Raw genomic sequence first — 20,952 nt, 5'->3', positions numbered from 1 at the left:
AGGCAGATTTCCAATCTTTTGTTTCAATCTAGAGTTGGAGTTTCTAACCATATTAAATGGTTTTGTCCCCCCAAAAAGTTTCCAGTGAACAAGTCTTTTTACAGTGCTTCAATAAACTAGACAAATCCATTTTATTATGCACAAAAATATTTTAGAGATAAAAGCACAAATTTGAAATTTAAGGAAATTAGCCATTTCTTAAAAAAAATATATCAAATGTTCTTTTCTTAAATGTTGCCTAAAAATCAACATTCCCATGTTTAATTGCATTTACCTGGTTCCGTGCTTTCCAACGTTTGACATCTTCTTCTAGTAACTTCTTCTCTGCTTGCAACATACCGCTTTTTTCACTTAGCTCAGCATTTGCTTCTTGTAAGGGTAAAATATCTAACTCCAGTTTCCTTACCTGAAAATAGTGCCAGTATTTTTTTAACATCTGATGTAAAAACTCTAACATTATTAAAAATGACTCTGTTCTTGATTAGTAAGTTCCAAACCTTTGCTTGCATCTGCTGTAGATCCTGTTCCAACCTCTCTTTCTCTTCTCTTAGCATCTTATTGGTCTCCATCACTACATTCATTGTTTCAGTTTTCTTCATCAGTTCTTCATGCTGAGCCATTGTTTTTGCAGTGACCTAAAGATTTCAAACACATGTGTATACCAACATCCAACATTAGGTGAAGATCTATCTTTTCCTACCAGGTCTAATCTTCCCTACAAAAAGTAAACATGATTTAAATGTCAGCTTTTAAAATGGAAATTTTTGAAAGCTTTTCATGTTTCTTTTTCTGACACAGGCTAACTACAAAGAGTTTAAACAAATGCAAGAAATTATAGAGATGAAAGTGAAAAGATACTACAAATCCTACCAACAAATAATCAGTACTAACACTGGGTAAAAACATCAATCTAGATCTCTATTAATCTTTAGCTATCTTTTTCTTGGTATACTGAATTTATTAATAGTTTTAAAATGATGTTATTTTGTCCTCAGTTCCTTTCCCCCTTGTTCAGAAATTCCTCATTTCGGGGCACCTGGGTGGCACAGCGGGTAAGCGTCTGCCTTCAGCTCAGGGCGTGATCCCGGTGTTATGGGATCGAGCCCCACATCAGGCTCCTCTGCTATGAGCCTGCTTCTTCCCCTCCCACTCCCCCTGCTTGTGTTCCCTCTCTCGCTGGCTGTCTCTATCTCTGTTGAATAAATAAATAAAATCTTTAAAAAAAAAAAAAAGAAATTCCTCATTTCATTCAGCTGTTTAATCACTTTGGTTGTGAGCAATTTTACTGAATATTTGTTCAATTTTAAGGAACTTATTTTCTGTTCTCACTGGGTGTAATTATCCATTGTTTACACATTATTTTACTCCCTCATCATTTTTAAAGCTATGGCTTAGGCCAAAGGACAAAGTTATAGCAATGAATCAAGAAGAGAAACCACAGGCCCTCCCCGCCATTTGACTGAAGCTGTCTTCATTTTCCATAGTAAATTTTTTGGATAGGTCTTGTAGACCTCAAAGTACTGGAAAGGAAGCTCCCATTCAAAGGCAAGTTATTTTTTTTTTTTAAAGATTTTATTTATTTATTCGACAGAGATAGAGACAGCCAGCGAGAGAGGGAACACAAGCAGGGGAGCGGGAGAGGAAGAAGCAGGCTCACAGCGGAGGAGCCTGATGTGGGGCTCGATCCCATAACGCCGGGATCACGCCCTGAGCCGAAGGCAGACGCTTAACCTCCATGCCACCCAGGCGCCCCATAAAGGCAACTTATCTTAAGATACTGTAAAAGATACTAACTTTTTGGTCCAGTTGAAATATATGCTATGCTATAACAAATCCTGTTAAGTGTAACCACTGTCCACAAAGTTGAACTTCTAGGATCAGGAAAGTATATTAAAATTGATTCCCATCATAGCCAGTGGGGCACATCTAACTCAACTGTAAAAAGACACATTGCACAATCACCTTGCTGCTGATTATATGGCCTGGGGTCTCTGCCTTGTCCCCCCTTCCTTCCCCTGCTTCCCTGCTTCCCTTTCTTCCTACAACAGCCCTCCAGCATGGGGTGGCTTGCTAGAGTAGGTGTGAAGGTTTCAGGTCACAGACTGTGGGACTACTACTGGGTATGTAGTACTGGGGGTGCTCCAGATGCACCCGATTTCTTTTTTTAGGTCTTAAATGATGCTCCCTTCCCCCCGCAAAGCCACTGTCCTTTCTTCAATTCCCACTAACACCCTTGGCCAAAGCATAGATTGTAACCCCCTCTAACCCCTCCGAAATTGGCCTTTGGTGAGGAATTCAGGGTTTTGCCTGTATCTTCTCCCCCACCTTAATCGAGGGGTGCTGCTTTTTCCTTCCTCCTCCTCAAGTCCCTGTGTGAGCCATCATCACTCAACACTTTACATGACACTTCCTTGCTTTGGCCAGAAGCCATCAGGTAAGGTTGGAAAGTCCCTGACTTCCCTTGTTTAGTTTTGGAACCATTACTTCTCTCCACCAGCCTGGGAATGAATACTGGGTCCTCAGCCCTGCCACCCTCTGCTGTCACCATCAGCTGATGCGGTTGTTTAGTTCAGGTTTGGATAAAACGAGAACAGTCACCAGGGATACTCAGACCCGCCAGGTCTCAAAGTTCTGGGTGGCTAAACTTGGGAGAAAGGCCAGAGAAGACACTTTGTAAGCACACATGCACCCTCTGAATGAACCGTTTTCTTTTCCTGTAATTGCTTTCACTTTTAAAAATTGAAGAAGTTTTTAACAGAGTTCTCATTTGATCATGCTTGTAATCCATTTGAGTCTAGTTTGGAATCTGACAACTGGAACAAAAGGAACCTTAAATTCGGTGCATACTTTGGTTTTGGTGCTGCTGCTTCTCACGGTCCTCAGCAGGGATTAAGAAAGAGTTCAGTGTGCACAGCAGGTCCCTATAATGGGTGGGCCTGATTTCCTGGCAAACTGCTGCTTTTTTCCATTTTCCATTTTTCTGTTCAGGACCAGTAAATGCTGAGACGAGGATGCATACTGAAATAAAAGTAATTCACTGTGTTCTATGGTTTTTGTTTTTTTTTTTCAACTTAATGTTTGTTAAAGACCACCTTTTAAAGCAGCAACTATCAAGTCTGAAAAGCAATCAATGTTTCCATTAATCTCTTTCTGGGGGGAACTTTAGTTCTAAGAATTTAACATCCTGTAAGTAAAGTTTAACGTAACAGAATTGCATAAGCAGCCTTTTTATTATCAGACTACTGCCTGCTTTTAATGTAATAAAAAAGAAAAGTATGTGTTAAAAAAAATGTTATGGCTCAGCACTGTCATCCTACACTGTTTATGCTTGGGTATTTTCTTTTTTTTTAAGATTTATTTATTTGAGAGTGAGAGAAAGAGCATGTGCATGTAAGTGGGGGGAGGAGCAGAAGGAGAGCGAGATTGAGATCGAGATCGAGAGAGAGACAGAGAGAAGCAGACTCCCTGCTGAGGCTGACACGGAGCTTAACCCCAGAACCCTGAGATCATGACTTGAGCTGAAATCAAGCACTGGTCACTTAACGGACTGAACCACCCAGGTGCCCCTTGCTTGGGTATTATTTTTGATATAACGTGTGTTACTTTTTGCCTCTTCTGATTTTATGCACGAGTTGGTTTTCCCCTCCTGACTGTTGGCTGGGCATTATTTGTCTGAAGGAACACTGGGAAAATATGCACTCTTTTTAAAAACCCCGATTCTGCTCTTTTTCCTCCAAATGTTAATGTCACAGAAATCGAGGGCCTGTTTATTTCCATGATGATATGTTTGAATTGGACTGTTTTCCCAAGATGTAATTCTGAAACTTTTCATTTCTGTATGAAAACATAAATCCCATAAATCTACTCACTTTCCCCTGGGTTTCAATGGTTTTTCTCTAGCAGCCATTCCAACTACCTATCAGTTAAAAGAAGATAAATGATTCAAGGTCTTAATTTTCCTCCTTCCAGATGTTAAGTTATATTACTGCATATCTTCAGAATGAGGGCATGTAATTATAAGCTTTTGGGTGATGGCATGGGTTAAGGAGTTGAGCTTATGCTGTGACCATCCATTCACTAGAGCATCTTCTTTTCCTTTCCTGGTTGATAGTTTTAATTATTTTTTACTCCCTTGCTGAGAAAAAAGTATTCTGCAGCAGTTTCTATCTACAACTCTATCAAGAATAACTACTCAGACATACATATATCAACTACAATAATAAAGATAACTGAAGTTTATTAAGTACTCACTATGCACCAGACATGTTTCTAAATGCTTTGTGTACTTTAACTCACTTAATCCTTATTATTATCATCCCAATATTTCAGATGAAGAAATTTAAGAGCAGGGATATTAATATACCCAGGACACATACCTAATGGTGTGAAGCTAGAATTTAAAACCAGGCAATCTGATCGCCACTAGTCTTTCACCATTACACTGTATCACTGTGTAATAATAATAATGTTTATAATAATAATAACTATAATAATAATGTTTTAATAATTTATGACTTTAGGCAAAACACTTATTTCAAATTAAATTTTACATCCTAAGAAACAAAAAGGAGCTCTCTTTTGATTTAACAACGGCTTTCTTAAAGCTTAGGATTCATACCTGGACTTTCTCTCTTTCAGCATTCAGACTATCCTGCAGTTCCTGCAGTTCTCTTTCTAAAAGCTCAACTCTTTGTCGATAACGCAGACTCTCAACCTGAGCCACCTCAAACCTGGTTTCAGCGATTTCTTTTTCTCGTCGTATAAATCTACAAGAATATGTAAGGTTTCATTTGAATTAAAAAAATGCCAACAATATAACATTTCAAAACTTGGATAATTGTTAAGATGACAAAAACCACTGACTTTAGTAATTATTTTTACATAATGTTTTAATTAATGAGACTTTCTAAAATTATAAACAGTGACTTTAGAAATGTGTATGTTTAAAATAACAAGGCATTTAGTTTTTCAAAAAATCCACTCACGTTCTTACTATCAGATTCAACTTAGTCATTTCTTTAACTTGGCATATGTTTAAATGTCAACAGTGACCACTAAGGGATGGAACGAGCTTTGTAAGTAAACAGCACATGACTACTCCACTTCCCTAACTTACGCATTTATAGTTACATTACACAGCTGTTGGTGTGAAGCATTAAGAATATTATTGGAGTTACCTGAGAATTTCTAGAATTTGTTCTTGAGATTTTCCTTCTTCATTAAGAGATACATTCAAGGGACCTTGTACACCTTCCTTCACAGAGGCGACAACCTTGTCACTTAATTTTTCAATCTGATCATGAAGTAATCTGTTCTGTTTCTCCAGATCTTCACAGCGAGACATACACTTGGAAACTTCATCCTGTAAACAACAGTCTATCATAATAGCAGACTTTCCAAAGTACATTTAAAAACCTCAAACGTTTGGGGCGCCTGGGTGGCACAGCGGTTAAGCGTCTGCCTTCGGCTCAGGGCGTGATCCCAGCGTTATGGGATCGAGCCCCATATCGGGCTCTTCTGCTACGAGCCTGCTTCTTTCTCTCCCACTCCCCCTGCTTGTGTTCCCTCTCTCACTGGCTGTCTCTATCTCTGTCGAATAAATAAATAAAATCTTTAAAAAAAAAAACAAAAACCTCAAACCTTTAAATTCTCTAGAACATTCTATCGTGATGTACAATTATACCTTTAACATTCTCTCTCTTTCCTCCCAAGATGCTTTACACTCCAGTAACTGTGATTCTGCTTTCTGGGTTGTTTCTTCCAAATGCTGACGGACTGATGCCATTTTGGAAACCTGTTCCTTGGCAGCTTGTAGAGCTTCAACATCAGCAGCATGTAGCATCAGTTCTCTCTCATACTTATTCTGAGCTTCCACAGCTATTTTAGCCTGTAAGAAATTATTCCCCCATTGACACAAGGTTAGAAAATCGTAAGGCTGGTCAGTATTTTCTGAAAAAATGCACATTATATTATCTATAATAACAAAAGACAACCCAAACATACCAAAACAGGAGAATAATTAGAAGTTATGCTGCATATATTTAATGAAATATATAGTTTACAAGAGACCCATTTTAAACCTAAAGACACCTGCCTCTTAAAGGGAGGGTATGGAGAAACAATTATCATGCAAATGGAAGTCAAAAGAAAGCCTGAGTAGCAATACTTGTATCAGAGAAAATAGATTTTAAACCATAGACTATAACAAGAGATGAAGGGCACTATATCATAATAAAGGGGACTCTACAACAAGAAAATCTAACAATTGTAAATATTTATGCCCCCATCTCAGGAGCACCAAATATATAAAACAATTAGTAACAAACATAAAGGAACTCATTGATAATAATACAATAGTAGGGAACTTTAACACCCCACTTACATCAATGGACAGATCATTGAAGCAGAAAATCAATAAGGAAACAATGGCTTCGAAAGAACACTGGACCAGATGCACTTAACAGATATATTCACAACATTTCATCCTAAAGCAACAGAATGCACATTCTTTTTGAGTTCACATGGGACATTCTACAGAATAGATCACGAGTCAGGCCTAGCAAGTACAAACAGATTGAGATCATACCATGCATACCTTCTGACCACAACACTATGAAACTTAAGTCTACCACAAGAAAAAATATGAAGAGACCACAAATACATGGAGGTTAAAGAGCATACTACCAAAGAATGAATGGGTCAACCAGGAAATTAAAGAAATTAAAAAATACATGGAAACAAGTGAAAATGAAATACAATGGTCCAAAACCTTTGGGATACAAAAAAGAGTTCTAAGAGGGAAGTATATAGCAATATAGGCCTACCCCAAGAAACAAGAAAAATCTCAAATACGCAACCTAACCATACACCTAAAGGAGCTAGAGAAAGAAAAACAAATGAAGCCTAAAGACAGCAGAAGAAGGGAAATAACAAATGCCAGAGCAGAAATAAATCATATAGAGACAAAAAAACCCAGTAGAATAGATCAGTGAAACCAAGAGCTAGTTCTTTAAAAAATTAATATAATTAATAAACCTCTAGCCAGACTTATCAAAAAAAAAGAGAAAGGACCCAAATAAAATCAGGAATGAGAGAGGAGAGATCACAACCAACACCACAGAAATGCAAACGGCTGCAAGAGATTATGAAAAATTATATGCCAACAAACCGGGCAATCTAGAAGTAATGCATAAATTCCTAGAAACATATGAACTTCCAAAATTGAAAACAGGAAGAAATAGAAAACTTGAACAGACCCATAACCACCAAAGAAACTGAATCAGTAATCACAAATCTCCCAACAAAAGTCCAGGGCCAGATGGCTTCCCAGGGGAATTCTACCAAATATTTAAAGACCAGTGAATACCTATTCTTCCCAAACTGTTCCAAAAAAATAGAAATGGAAGGAAAACATCCAAACTCATTCTGAGGCCAGCGTTACCCTGATTCCAAAGCCAGACAAATACCCCACTAAAAAGGAGAATTATAGGCCAACACCACTGATGAACATGAATGTAAAAATTCTCAACAAAATACTAGAGTACATTAAAAGAATCACATACCGTGATCAAATGGGATTTATTCCTGGGCTGCAAGGGTGGTTCAATATTCACAAATCAATCAGTGTGATACATTAATAAAAAGGGTAAGAATCATATGAACCTCTCAAAAGATGTGGAAAAAGAATTTGACAAAGTACAACATCCATTCATAAAAACCCTCAACAAAGTAGGGATAAAGGAATGTATCTCAACATAATGAAGGCCATATATGAAAAACCCAGAGCTAATATCATCCTCAATAGGGAAAAACTGCTTTTCCTCTATGGTTAGGAAGAGGACAGGGATGTCCACTCTCACTACTGTTATTTGACATAGTACTGGAAGTCCCAGCCTCAACAATCAGACAACAGAAAGAAATAAAAGGTACCCAAAGAGGCAAGGAAGAAGTCAAAATTTCACTATCTGCAGATAACATGATACTGTATACAGAAAATCCAAAAGACTCCATCAAAAAATTGCTAGAATTGATAACATGAATTAAATCAAATCACAGGATACAAAATCAACGTAGAGAAATCTGTTGCATTTCTATACACCAATAATGAAGCAACAGAAAAATTAAGGAATCCCATTTATTACAATTGCACCAAAAACCATAAGACAACTAGGAATAAACCTAACCAAAGAGGTAAAAGATTTGTACTCTGAAAACCACACAACACTGATGAAAGAAATTAATGATGACACAAAGAAATGGGAAGACATTTATACTCATGGACTGGAAGAATATTCTTAAAATGTCTATCCTACCTAAAGCAATCTACACATTTAATGCAATCCTTACCAAAATACCATCATCATTTTTCAGAGAGCTGGAACAACCAACCCTAAAATTTGTATGGAACCACAAAGATCCTGAATAGCCAAAGCGATCTTGAAAAAGAAAAGCAAAGCTGGAGGCATCACAATTCCAGATTTCAAGCTATATTACAAAGTTGTAGTTACCAAGACGGTATGATACTGGCACAAAAACAGACACATAGATCAATGGAACAGAATAGAGAACCCAAGAATGAACCCACAACTGTATGATCAATTAAACTTTGACAAAGCAGGAAAGAATATCCTATGGAAAAAGTCTAGGTGCTAGGAAAAGTGGACAGCAACATGCAGAAGAATGCAACTGGACCACTTTCTTACATCATACACAAAAATAAACTCCAAATGGATTAAAGACCTAAATGTGAGACAGGAAACCATCAAAATCCTCAAGAACACAGACAGTAACCTCTTTGACACTGCTTGTAGCAACTTCTTACTAGATATATCTCCTGAGACAACAGAAACAAAAGCATAAATAAACTTTTGGGACTTCATCAAAATAAAAAGCTTCTGCACAGCAAAAGAAACAATTAATAAAACTAAAAGGCAACCTACAGAATGGGAGAAGATATTTGCAAATGACATATCCGATAAAGATTAGTATCCAAAATATATAAAGAACTTATCAAACTCAACACCCAAAAAACAAATAATCCATTTAAAAATGGGCTTAAGACATATCGAATAGACATTTTTCCAAGATATACAGATGGCTAACAGACACATGAAAAGATTCTCAACATCACTCATCATCAGGGAAATACAAATCAAAACTACAATAAAGATATCGCCTCACGCTTGTCAGAATGGCTAAAATTAACAATACACTAAACAACAGATATTGGCAAGGATGTGGAGAAAGGGGAATCCTTACACTGTTGGTACGAATGAAACTGGTGCAGTCACTCTGGGAAACAGTATGGAGGTTGCTCAAAAAGTTAAAAATAAAGCTACCTAAGATCCAGCAACTGCACTACTAGATATTTATCCAAAGAATACAAAAATACTGATTTGAAGGGACATATACACTTCGTTTATAGCAACATTATCAATAATACCCAAATTATGGAAAGACACCAAATGTTCGTTGACTGATAAAGGGATCAAGAAGGTGTGGTATATATATATACAATGGAACATTACTCAGCCATAAAAAGAATGAAATCTTGCTATTTGCAATGATGTGGATGGAGCTAAAAAGTATTATGCTAAGTGGAACAAGTCAGAGAAAGACAAATACCATATGACTTCACTCATATGTGGAATTTAAGAAACAAAACAAATGAACATGGGGGAAAAAAGAGGCAAACCAAGAAACAGACTCTTAACTATAGAGAACAAACTGAGGGTTACTGGAGGGGTGGTAGGTGGAGGGATAGGTTAAATAAATGATGGGGATGAAGGAGGGCACTTGTGAGGAACACTGGGTGCTGTATGTAAGTGATAAATCACTAAATTCTACACCTGAAAATAATATTACACTGTATGTTAACTAACTGGAATTAAAAAAAATTGGAGAAAAACAACCCCCACCCCAAAAACAAAGAAGAAATATTAAGAACTATCCAAAACGAAACTTATGAAAAGACTACATAGCAATCTGGAGGAGGCTTTATTAAATAAAGGCTAAGTATAACTCAGATATGTAAAAATTTATGTACACAAATGCATGCAAACTTAAAGTGAAAAAAGGGAAATGAGAATAATTTATTTTAATATTATGGATACATTCATGGAAAACCCAAAAGACTCCACCCCCAAATTACTAGAACTTATAGAGCAATTCAGTAATGTGGCGGGATACAAAATCAATGCTCAGAAATCAGTTGCATTTCTATACACGAACAAAGAGACTGAAGAAAGAGAAATTAGGGAATCAATTCCATTTACAATAGCACCAACAATCATGTGTTATCTTGGAATTAACTTAACCAGAGACGTAAAGAATCTATATTCTAGAAACTATAGATCACTCATGAAAGACACTGAAGAAGACACAAAAAGATGGAAACATATTCCATGCTCATGGATCAGAAGAATAAACATAGTTAAAATGTCTATGCTACCCAGAGCAATCTACACTTTTCAATGCCATCCCGATCAAAATGCCAATGACATTTTTCAAAGAACTGGAACAAACAGCCCTTAGATTTGTGTGGAACCAGAAAAGGCCCTGAATCGCCAAGGAATTGTTGAAAAGGAAAAACAAAGCTGGGGGCATCACGTTGCCTGATTTCAAGCTATACTACAAAGCTGTGATCACAAAGACAGCATGGTACTGGCACAAAAACAGACACATAGACCAATAGAACAGAATAGAGAACCCAGAAATGGACCCTCAGCTCTTTGGGCAACTAATCTTTGACAAGGAGGAAAAAACATCCAGCAGAAACAAGACAGTCTCTTCAATAAATGGTGCTGGGAAAATTGGACAGCTATATGCAAAAGAATGAAACCGGACCACTCTCTCACACCATACACAAAGATAAACTCCAAATGGATGGAAGACCTCAATGTGAGACAGGAATCCATCAAAATCCTAGAGGAGAACATAGGCTGCAACCTCTTTGACATCGGCCACAGCAACTTTTTTCATGACACATCTCCAAAGTCAAGAGAAACAAAAGAAAAAATGAACTTGTGGGACTTCATCAAGATAAAAAGCTTCTGCACAGCCAAGGAAACAGTCAAAAAAACTAAGAGGCAGCCCACAGAATGGGAAAAGATATTTGCAATGACACTACAGATAAAAGACTGGTATCCAAGATCTACAAAGAACTTCTCAAACTCAATACGCGAGAAACAAATAATCAAACCAAAAAATGGGCAGACGATATGAACAGACACTTTTCCAATGAAGACATACAAATGGCTAATAGACACATAAAAAAAATGTTCAAAATCATTAGCCATCAGGGAAATTCAAATCAAAACCACATTGAGATACCAACCTTATGCCAGTTAGAATGGCAAAAATTGACAAGGCAAGAAACAACAAATGTTGGAGAGGATATGGAGAAAGGGGATCCCTCTTACACTGTTGGTGGGAATGCAAGTTGGTACAGCCACTTTGGAAAACAGTGTGGAGGTCCCTTAAAAAGTTAAAAATAGAGCTACCCTATGATCCAGCCATTGCGCTACTGGCCATTTACCCCAAAGATACAGATGTAGTGAACAGAAGGGCCATATGCACCCCAATGTTCATAGCAGCATTGTCCACAATAGCTAAATTGTGGAAGGAGCCGAGATGCCCATCAACAGATGACTGGATTAAGAAGATGTGGTCCATATATACAATGGAATATTATTCAGCCATCAGAAAGAACGATTACCCAACATTTGCAGCATCATGGACGGGACTGGAGGAGATTATGCTAAGTGAAATAAGTCAAACAGAGAAAGACAATTATCATATGGTTTCACTCATTTATGGAACATAAGAAATAGCAGGAAGATCAGTAGGAGAAGGAAGGGAAGAACGGGGGGTAAACAGAAGGGGGAATGAACCATGAGAGACTGTGGACTCTGGGAAACAAACTGAGGGCTTCAGAGGGGAGGATGGTGAGGGACTGGGATAGGCCGGTGATGGGTATTAAGGAGGGCACATATTGCATGGTGCACTGGGTATTATACGCAAATAATGAATCATGGAACACTACATCAAAAACTAAGGATATACTGTATGGTGACTAACATAACATAATAAAAATTATTATAAAAAAATAATAATATGGGGGGCGCCTGGGTGGCACAGTCATAAAGCGTCTGCCTTCGGCTCAGGGCATGATCCCAGCGTTCTGGGATCGAGCCCCACATCAGGCTTCTCTGCTAGGAGCCTGCTTCTTCCTCTCCCACTCCCCCTGCTTGTGTTCCCTCTCTCACTGGCTGTCTCTCTCTCTGTCAAATAAGTAAATAAAATCTTAAAAAAAAAAATTATATGGATACATTCTCTCATTTTAATTTCCAATATTCTTATTTTTGGCAATAAGCCAAGGATAATTCATTTTTGTCTAATTACCTTTGAAATACTTTCCCCTATGTTCAGTTTTTAAAGTAATCTTCGTATATACACATTCTATGTACACGTAAGCAATAAAGAATTGTCATGAAAAGAATGGTTATTCATATACCACCCAACTTAAAAATGAGAACATTAGTAATCTCCTTACCTTTCGCATTCTACTTCAGTTTTATTCTAACTCATATTTTTATATTTTTTCCCCATTTGTGAAGATTGATTTGTGAAGATGATTCTCGCACTCTTTACCTTTAGTCTTCACATATACTTTTCAGCTGATCTTAGTCCAAGTTTCACAGTAGTGTAAATAACTCTGCATTTCTATAAGGTTCACCCATCCCCACGATGTATCAATATACTCCAAGAACTGTTCCCTAGGATCAAACCTTGTATCTCAGTAACTGGCTACGAGATCAACACTTACCTGTTCCTGACAGTCACGTCTGGCTTGCTGTTCATTACTCAAAGCTGTGCTTGCTCTCTGAAGAGCTTCTTGTACTTCATTCTGAACGCTGTTGAGTGTTTTCTTTAACTCAGATAACTACATCAGAAGAACAACATTAAAACTGAAGTTAACTGCAAACTTATTTTACAGTAAAGACAGATTTTAAAAATCCAACTAGCCTGAAGGGACTTCTTACTAAATTTGAAAGATAACTTAAATGTTATCTGCACAAACGTTGCAGGTCTAGATCCACTAAAATACCGTCAATGCTCAGGCAGAGGCTTCTAAAAAGCACCCCTGATACCTACTACCATAAAGTAGTCTAAAATTCTCAGAAGAAAATACGTACAGACCTAAGGAGCAGAGTAACACACATGAAACTATTGTTAAATACGTGTTCACTCAGTATCTGTTGAGAGGATACTAATGAGCTATTCAAATCCTGACACACACAAAAGACTGATATAGTTGATACACTAATTACCTGTTGTTCCATGCTCTCTATGGCCTTTCTCTTGTCATCCTGAAGTTCCTGTTTTTCCTTCTCAACTTCCATCAACTTCTTTTCTAACTGTGTCTGAAATTCCGCTGACTCTTTTAAACGAACTTCAATATTCTTACGTACTTCTTCTGTCACCTTTACCATCATCCAAATAATAGGATACAAAAATTATACACATTTAAAATTGTACAATTAGTTTCTCTAGGTCTAAACTAAATTTGAAAAGTACTAAAAATTAACATTTGCCTTGAATTAAAAAAAAATCCATCAATGTTGATCAGAGAGTTTAAAAACCACATTTAAAATCTTAAGCTACCTCTTAACTGGGCTACTGACCATTTTTCTTTTGAAGTGAAATTTCTAGTTCCCCATTTCTCTCTCAATCCTTATATCCACTTGCCGCCAAATCTGTCAATTCTACAGCGAAAGGGTTTTTTCCCTACGTATCTTGATTTCCACGATGCCAACAAACAAAGGATCTTTTAAAACTGTGGCCCTAGACTACTGCTATAGCCACTAAAACAAACTCTAACCTTTATCCTCCAATCTACTACACATTAATCTAATTAAAACAAATTCTGATTATAACATGTTGGAAAAAAATCAAGAGCTCTTAATAATCTCACAGAATATAATTTAATTCAACATTCAAAGCTTTTCACATTTGGTTCTTGGCACATTTATAATTCTATTTCTGATTATTTCACTTCACAAAGTCAATATACTAGCCAAACTGTTCTCATCTGAAGTCTTTTTACTTGGCTGAGGGTTCCTACTATATGGAATAACCTTCTACCTTTGACTATCCAAATGATACTTTCTTTCAAGGCATGAACAAATACCATCTCTCTTGTGAAGTCATGCAGGAGACAAATAACCTCACCTCCTTCCCATTTACACTAACACTTGATCTGTACCTTTCTTACAGCAATTATACTCTCCTTCATTTTATGAATTCTGTGGGTTTTGTTTTATCTGGCTTATTAGACTTAAGTACTTTTAAGGTGTAAGAGGTAAACACAATGATGTCACTTGAACTCACATTTACTACAGTGCTTACATACAGTAAGCTCCTAATTAAAAAAAAAAGTTAAGTGCATTCAAACTGAATTTAAAATTGTATATACCTGTTTTTCCTTGTTAAGAGATTCTTCTAAACTAGTAACCATTGCTCGATATTGTTCCACATTACTAGTACTTGTTTTGAGTCTCTCCTTTAAATCATTCACCTGCTCCTCTGCCTGCCTTAGCTGACTTAGAAGATCATCCACATCTTCTTTGTTGGTGGGCTGACCTAGAAGGTTAAAGAGCTTTTTTAAAATTAACATTTTAAATGACATTAGAGATGATTGTTATCTAAGAGTTTGTGAAATTAGCATTAAGGCTCAAATGTAGAAGTGCTTATCTAAAAGGTGTATTTCAAACTATGCTAAATACCATAATAAACACAGGTATTTTACCAGGATATTGTTATTTCTTCTTCAAAATATCAAATATTTAAAATCTGCTATTACAAATATTACAAATTTAAAAGAGAAAAATATTAAATATTTGCACTAACCTGAGGGAGCTACTTGAAGATACTACCAGGTTCTTAATTTATTATTTAAACACTACTTACTCTAAAACACTAAATCTTAAATCATTCAGTCCAATTTTCATTCTACAATCCATGGGAAAGGAAGAAACTGCAGATTGAAAAAGCTGTTTTCTTATCATGTATCTATAAGAAAGCACTACTAACTATTAAAAAACTATATATCCACTACATTTTTATATCTTATATATATATATACACACACACATACATACTATATCATTTTTTTTAAGATTATTTGGACCAAAGGCTTTGCATCTGAAATGTTGCATTCATAAAGAAAAGCAAAATCTAATGAAACAAATCTTTTACCTAAGGCTATCAATGAACAATGATTATGAATACTACTGTAAAAGAGACCAAACAAATCAATTATTTCTGTAAGTTAGCCTTATTACAGTTGTAACAGGGGAGAGTTAAAAATTCAAGTATCAACCCTCCTCAAAGGAAACATTTAAAAAAATATCAATAAATGGTTTCAACAACTAGAAGACTAGAGCATACAGGTACCATACGGAACTATTCTGAATCTTCTGAGTCTGCAAATGTATTAATTTAAGCCTAAAACTAAGCTTTACTATATGAAGAATAAAAGGGTTTTTTTCTCTTTTGCTATTACCCACAAAAAATAGGCTATTTATTTACAAGATATGTTATCAGCCTAAAAAATACTTTACTGGGGCACTTGGGTGGCTCAGTTGGTTAAGCATCTGCCTTCAGCTCAGATCATGATCCCAGGGTCCTGCTCCCTGATCAACAGGGAGTCCACTTCTCCCTCTGCCCCCCCCCCCACCCCCTACTCGTGTTTGCACACGTGCTCGCTCTCTCTCTCTAGCTTGCTCTCTTCTCAAATAAATAAAATCTTAAAAAAAAAAAAAAAGGAAAAAAGTACTTTACTATTAGTCTACTTAATTATTGATTTACCTTTACCAGTTCTCTGTGAGGACTGAGAGGCAAGCTGGACTTCCATATTACTGAGGTGCTGTTTCAATGTAGCAATTTCCTTTTGAGCATTTTTTAATAGTTCTTTTGTGTTAAGATGAAGATTTGTCTCAGTATCCAGCTGTCTCTTTGTATCTAAAACTTGAACCTAAAAAGAAAAATACATTAATCCTGCAAACACTATCTTTAGGTTCTTAAGTAACTAGAAGTTCACATTATCTTTTTATAATCCTTTAAACTCTGGCCCAGATAAAGTAACAGACACCAGAACTGAAATAACTGAAAAAAATTATTGTGATACCTGAGACAGGAAACAAAAGCAGCAAGCCCTACAATTTCCCTAGCTTCCTGACTTATGAAGGTCTGGGCTTTGACACAGGGAAATAAGGCAGAGGCCAGCAGACTCCTTGAATTGAGAACATGTAACTGAATACAAGAAGAATAAATTAGCTCAAATTCCTAAGACAGACTGGCACAGAGAGCTGCACTGATAGAGTACCCTGGACATTTGCAGAGGATGCCTCCTGAAGAGTCAGCAAAATAGTCATCAGAGCATACATGTGAAATTAACCTAGACAGGGTTAAGAATCATCCAAAGAGACTGGAGTGAAGAGTGTCTGGTGCTTACAGAGAGTCAGGAATAATGCCTGTCACCCGCAGCCAGACTGAAAACATTCATAACTCACTGGACACTGGGACTAGTATTCAGGAAGGTCTCACCTTAATAGTGGGGAATAATTAGTTATAGACTGAGCGCTGCCTTGGGCCTGCCTAATAAATCATAAAAAGCAACACTCAAGAGAATCAAACTATTTTCAATTACTGCATCCCAGAACAAACCCAAGGATTTACAGGAATATAAAAATATCTAGCACCTAATAGGATAAAACTCACAATGTATGGCACCTAGCAAAAATTACTAGGCACACAAAAAGGCAAGAAAAACTAAGAAAACAGCTTGAAAGAAGTCTCTTCAAAACCATGCTTCAACAGGAGATGGCAGTGTACCTACACACTGGCCTCATTTCTGGAAATAAACAATTTACAGAAATTCAGAATACTAAACAGACTCACATCTAGATTTCTAGTGAGTGTATGCCTTTGTTCCACCTCATTTTCCAGCTTCTTCTTTAGATGAGATATCTCATGTTCCAGTTTTTCTATCTGGCTACTAAGTCTTTGTTTGGTTTCTGTTTCAGATCGCTCTAATATTCCCTAAGACAAAAAAAGATTTTTGGTTATGCTTAAGAAAAAAGTTAAAAAAGCAATACAAAGAAAATTAAAGGCTACAGAGGATTACAGGATTACAACTCACTTCTACATGAAGAAGTTAAAATCTAGAATATTTACCAAGAGTCTTTTTGATATTTTTCATATTAAAATATCTATTTAGGGGTCCTGGGTGGCTCAGTCGGTTAAGCATCTGCTTTTTGGCTCAGGTCATGATCCCGGGGGTCCTGGGATTGAGCCCCGCACTAGGCTCCCTGCTCAGTGGGGAGTCTGTTTCTCCCTTTGCCCCTCACCCTGCTCTCGTGTTCTCTTACTCTGGCCCTCTCTCAAATAAATAAAATCTTTAAAAGTACATATCTATTTAATAAAGAAAAAAGAAACATAAGTCATTCAGATTTCCTAAAGTTTTAAAAGAAAAAATAAAAACCAAAGATTTAATCTTATAAACAATTAAATTGCACAGGACTCTCTTAATACAGATCTAAGGATGAAAACTGCCGAGTGCACAGTTTCAATCATTTCTGTTTCAAGGTTTTTTTTTAGAATACTGACATGTCCTGGGGCACCTGGGTGGCTCAGTCAGTTAAGCATCTGCCTTCAGCTCAGGTCATGATCCCAGAGTCCTGGGATCAAGCCCTGTGTTGGGCTCCTTCCCCGGTGGGAAACTTGCTTCTCCCTCTGCTCCTCTCCCTGTTTGTGCTTTCTCTCTCTCAATTAAATAAAATCTTAAAAAAAAAAAAAAAAAAAAAGAATACTGACATGTCCTAATAAACTTTAAAACTCAATTATGATCATAATGTGTGACAAAAGTGACAGAAAAATTTTCTAATTTTGAACCCAAGAGGATACAACATTAAAACTACTTAAATTTAACTTCGAAAATTTTTTTCTACAGGTGTTTTTATTTGGTTACCTGAATTGTTTGCAGATTAGTGAGCAGCAAGTTTTGCCCTCTTTGTTCAGCTAATAAAGACTCCCTTTGCTGAGAAAGACGGACTTCTGACAATTTAAGCATTTCCTTTTCCTTTTTCAAGTTTTCTGCTCTTACCTTGAGGCAAACACAAGTAAAAGAAAAAAATGCTGGAAAATAATGTGTCAAATGCAGTAAAAGAATTATAAAATTAAAATGACTCTTCATTACTATGTATTTCTTAATGCTAATTACAGATGAAGATATCTCTTCATTATAAAAGGATTTATAACTCTTTAAGTTTCATGTGTTGAACTATGAAGCAAAAAGTTATTGGGAATACCAATAGATCAAAGAAAAAAAATCTTGCAATTACCGCAAATATTTATGATTTCTCTGCTCTTAACAAATCAGATTTTAAAACAAGCAAAAAAAAAAAATCTAAAAAGAGTAAAACAAACTGCAAAATTTTGCTATAGGCATACCTATATACTACTAAATTTTGCAAGTTTTAGAATCCAAGCTTGGTTTCTAAGTATCTGTTTGAGAGTGCTGATTTATTTCGACTTTTTTTCCCTCATAAAGAGTACAATCCGAGTCTCGGATATGGGAGGCTGCTCTGAAAATCAATATTCTCAAAGTATTTACATAATTTACATAATTACATTTACATAATAACTCATAAACAAGCAATCATAAAACTTACTCCACCAGTTTGAAAAAGTGATGCCTCCATTCCCCACAAATGAGTGGGAGTACATAACAATGAAAGAATGTAGCCAACAGAATCCCCAGTTTTAAGTCCCAACCAACCCATCTTTTACGACTATCCTAAACAGGAAATCGCTTAACGTTTGAGTGTTTCTCGACAGGTAAAATGGGGGACAACTGCACCTTGCTCACAAGTAATGATCAGAAAGTTGTGAGATAGCTTTATAAAAAAGTAAAACATTATAAAAAAATTCATCATCAAGAATCCAGTATTTACTGAAAGTATTGTCAATTCCTAACAGGCGTCTGTATTCATGTTGAAATTCAGAAATATAATTAAATGCTAATAAAATTTTATATTGTCTCTTATCAGAAATGAGCAAGAATGAATGAAATACTCATTTGTCTTTGTTGTAACTGGATAAACAGTGACTTAAAAATTTAGTATGAAATGGAAGATTTGCAAGGAAATCATAATCCAAAAAAAACCACACTTTCCCCAGTTTACTTTTGACAGAAACAATCACTGGATGCACAACTGGATATTTGGAAACTACATAATAAGGACTTGAAATCCACAAACCTTGCAAACATCCGTATTATATCAACCAGTAAAATCAAAGTAATAACTAAAAAACAAATGTCAAATGCAATTTATAATGCAAGTCAGATGAGGGAAATTGGTCTCACTTCCGCAACAGCTAGCTTTTCATTTGCTCCTCTCAAATCCTGCGTCATTGTATTGATGATCTGTTCCTGCTTTTGAGTTGTTGCAGTGAGTTTCTGATTTCTCTCATGTAGGGATGTGATTTCTCGACGATATCCTTCAACATTATCTTGCAGCATTTCGTAACTTAACACGAGAGAAAAATAATTCTATAAGCAACTGAAATGCTATATCCTAGCTTAGTTCCTTAAAGAACTTCACAACAGCTTAATTTCAAATGAATAACAACATGAGGAGCGCCTGGGTGGCTCAGCTGGTTAAGCGTTTGCCTTCAGCTCAGGTCATGATCCCAGGGTCCTGGGCTCCCTGCTCAGTTCTCCCTCTCCCTCTGTCCCTCCCCCTCTGCTCGTGCTCTGTCTCTCACTTTCTCTAATAAATAAATAAAATCCTAAAAAAAATAAAAATAAAAAAAATTTGAAAAAGTAGTTTGTATAATAATGTAAAACCTTCAACTCCAAATTTAATAAATTTAAATTCTAAAAAAGCTTTAAATTCTACTTTCTTGCTGAATTAACTTTTTTAGCTAATTCATTTGTAAGAACTTTAAACACATTCAAGATAATGCTAATATAATATTGACATACCAAACATCCACCATGATATAGTATGCAATTTAATATATTTATGCATAGAGAGTTCTGCAGATCCTTTTAGCCTCTATAATTCCTCCTACCTTCTTATGTGCTTGAAAGCTTACAAAATGATTGGCTACAGCTATCAGCATAAGAAAAAAAGTGCTTTTCTTGGGGTATCAAATTGTTGGACTGTATGGAGGAAAACTGCCTACCGTATCTTTATAAAAACATAGCTTTTTATCATGTACTATATATAAAAATAAATTTTGTTCTAACTTGCTAAACTAAAAAGTATTCAATGGATCTACTAATGACTATAAAATGAGATTTAACTGTTATTCCTTTATAAATGGCCAAGAAAGTGAATTTTCCCAAAATTAACTATCTAGTACTTGCTTCTCTTCCAGGGAAGGCTGAATGAAATTTGTTCACATACGTCTCATTCTCTAATGCATTTATAAATAATTAAGTCCTACAGAAACTGTACATCCTTCAATCTCAGGAAGGAAAACTAGGAACATTCCTCACATCAACTTCAACTTACTAAATATCTGGACTCCTTAAAAATGTCCAAGAGAATCATAAACCAATATTAAAAAAATGAACCCCCATAGCTTCTCATCCTAGAGTATGGTCAATAAATAAGTAACACTCTTGCAAATTAATCCTTCAATTTGATTCATTTGAATACTGAAGGTTAGACTAACTATTTAGACTATTAGTTTTTGAACAACACAAAATTTACCGTTTAGAAGCGAAGTCCAGTTGTGTAGAAATTTTGGTGTTTTGTGATCGTAAATCTGTAATTTGATCCTGAAGTTTCTCAAGTTGCTCATTTTGTATTTTTTCATTATCTGCCTTTTCTTTTTTGTAATTCTCAAAAATTTCCTGCAACTGAATTTTGGAGAAAT

General features: G+C 36.1%; 1 protein-coding gene across 4 annotated transcripts in view; it reads right to left on the bottom strand.

Annotated features, from left to right (window-relative positions):
• The window catches only part of TPR (translocated promoter region, nuclear basket protein), a 66,935-nt gene that overhangs the window by 29,070 nt on the left and 16,913 nt on the right, over positions 1-20,952 (bottom strand). For all 4 annotated transcript variants that reach the window (XM_026509236.4, XM_026509235.4, XM_057315590.1 and 1 more), the window contains exons 18-30: positions 20,787-20,935; positions 19,430-19,592; positions 18,032-18,166; positions 16,963-17,103; positions 15,871-16,036; positions 14,477-14,643; positions 13,332-13,484; positions 12,827-12,943; positions 5,684-5,887; positions 5,178-5,362; positions 4,619-4,766; positions 498-635; positions 275-406 (exon numbers count right to left, since the gene is read on the bottom strand). In XM_026509236.4, the coding sequence (XP_026365021.2) occupies positions 275-406; positions 498-635; positions 4,619-4,766; positions 5,178-5,362; positions 5,684-5,887; positions 12,827-12,943; positions 13,332-13,484; positions 14,477-14,643; positions 15,871-16,036; positions 16,963-17,103; positions 18,032-18,166; positions 19,430-19,592; positions 20,787-20,935 (1,998 nt within the window). The remainder of the gene's footprint in view (positions 1-274; positions 407-497; positions 636-4,618; positions 4,767-5,177; positions 5,363-5,683; positions 5,888-12,826; positions 12,944-13,331; positions 13,485-14,476; positions 14,644-15,870; positions 16,037-16,962; positions 17,104-18,031; positions 18,167-19,429; positions 19,593-20,786; positions 20,936-20,952) is intronic.

The sequence above is a fragment of the Ursus arctos genome, unplaced genomic scaffold (genome assembly GCF_023065955.2).
Source record: "Ursus arctos isolate Adak ecotype North America unplaced genomic scaffold, UrsArc2.0 scaffold_2, whole genome shotgun sequence".
Classification (NCBI taxonomy): domain Eukaryota; kingdom Metazoa; phylum Chordata; class Mammalia; order Carnivora; family Ursidae; genus Ursus; species Ursus arctos.
The sequence above is the reverse complement of the archived record's forward strand: the minus strand, read 5'-3'. Positions and strand labels throughout refer to the sequence as shown.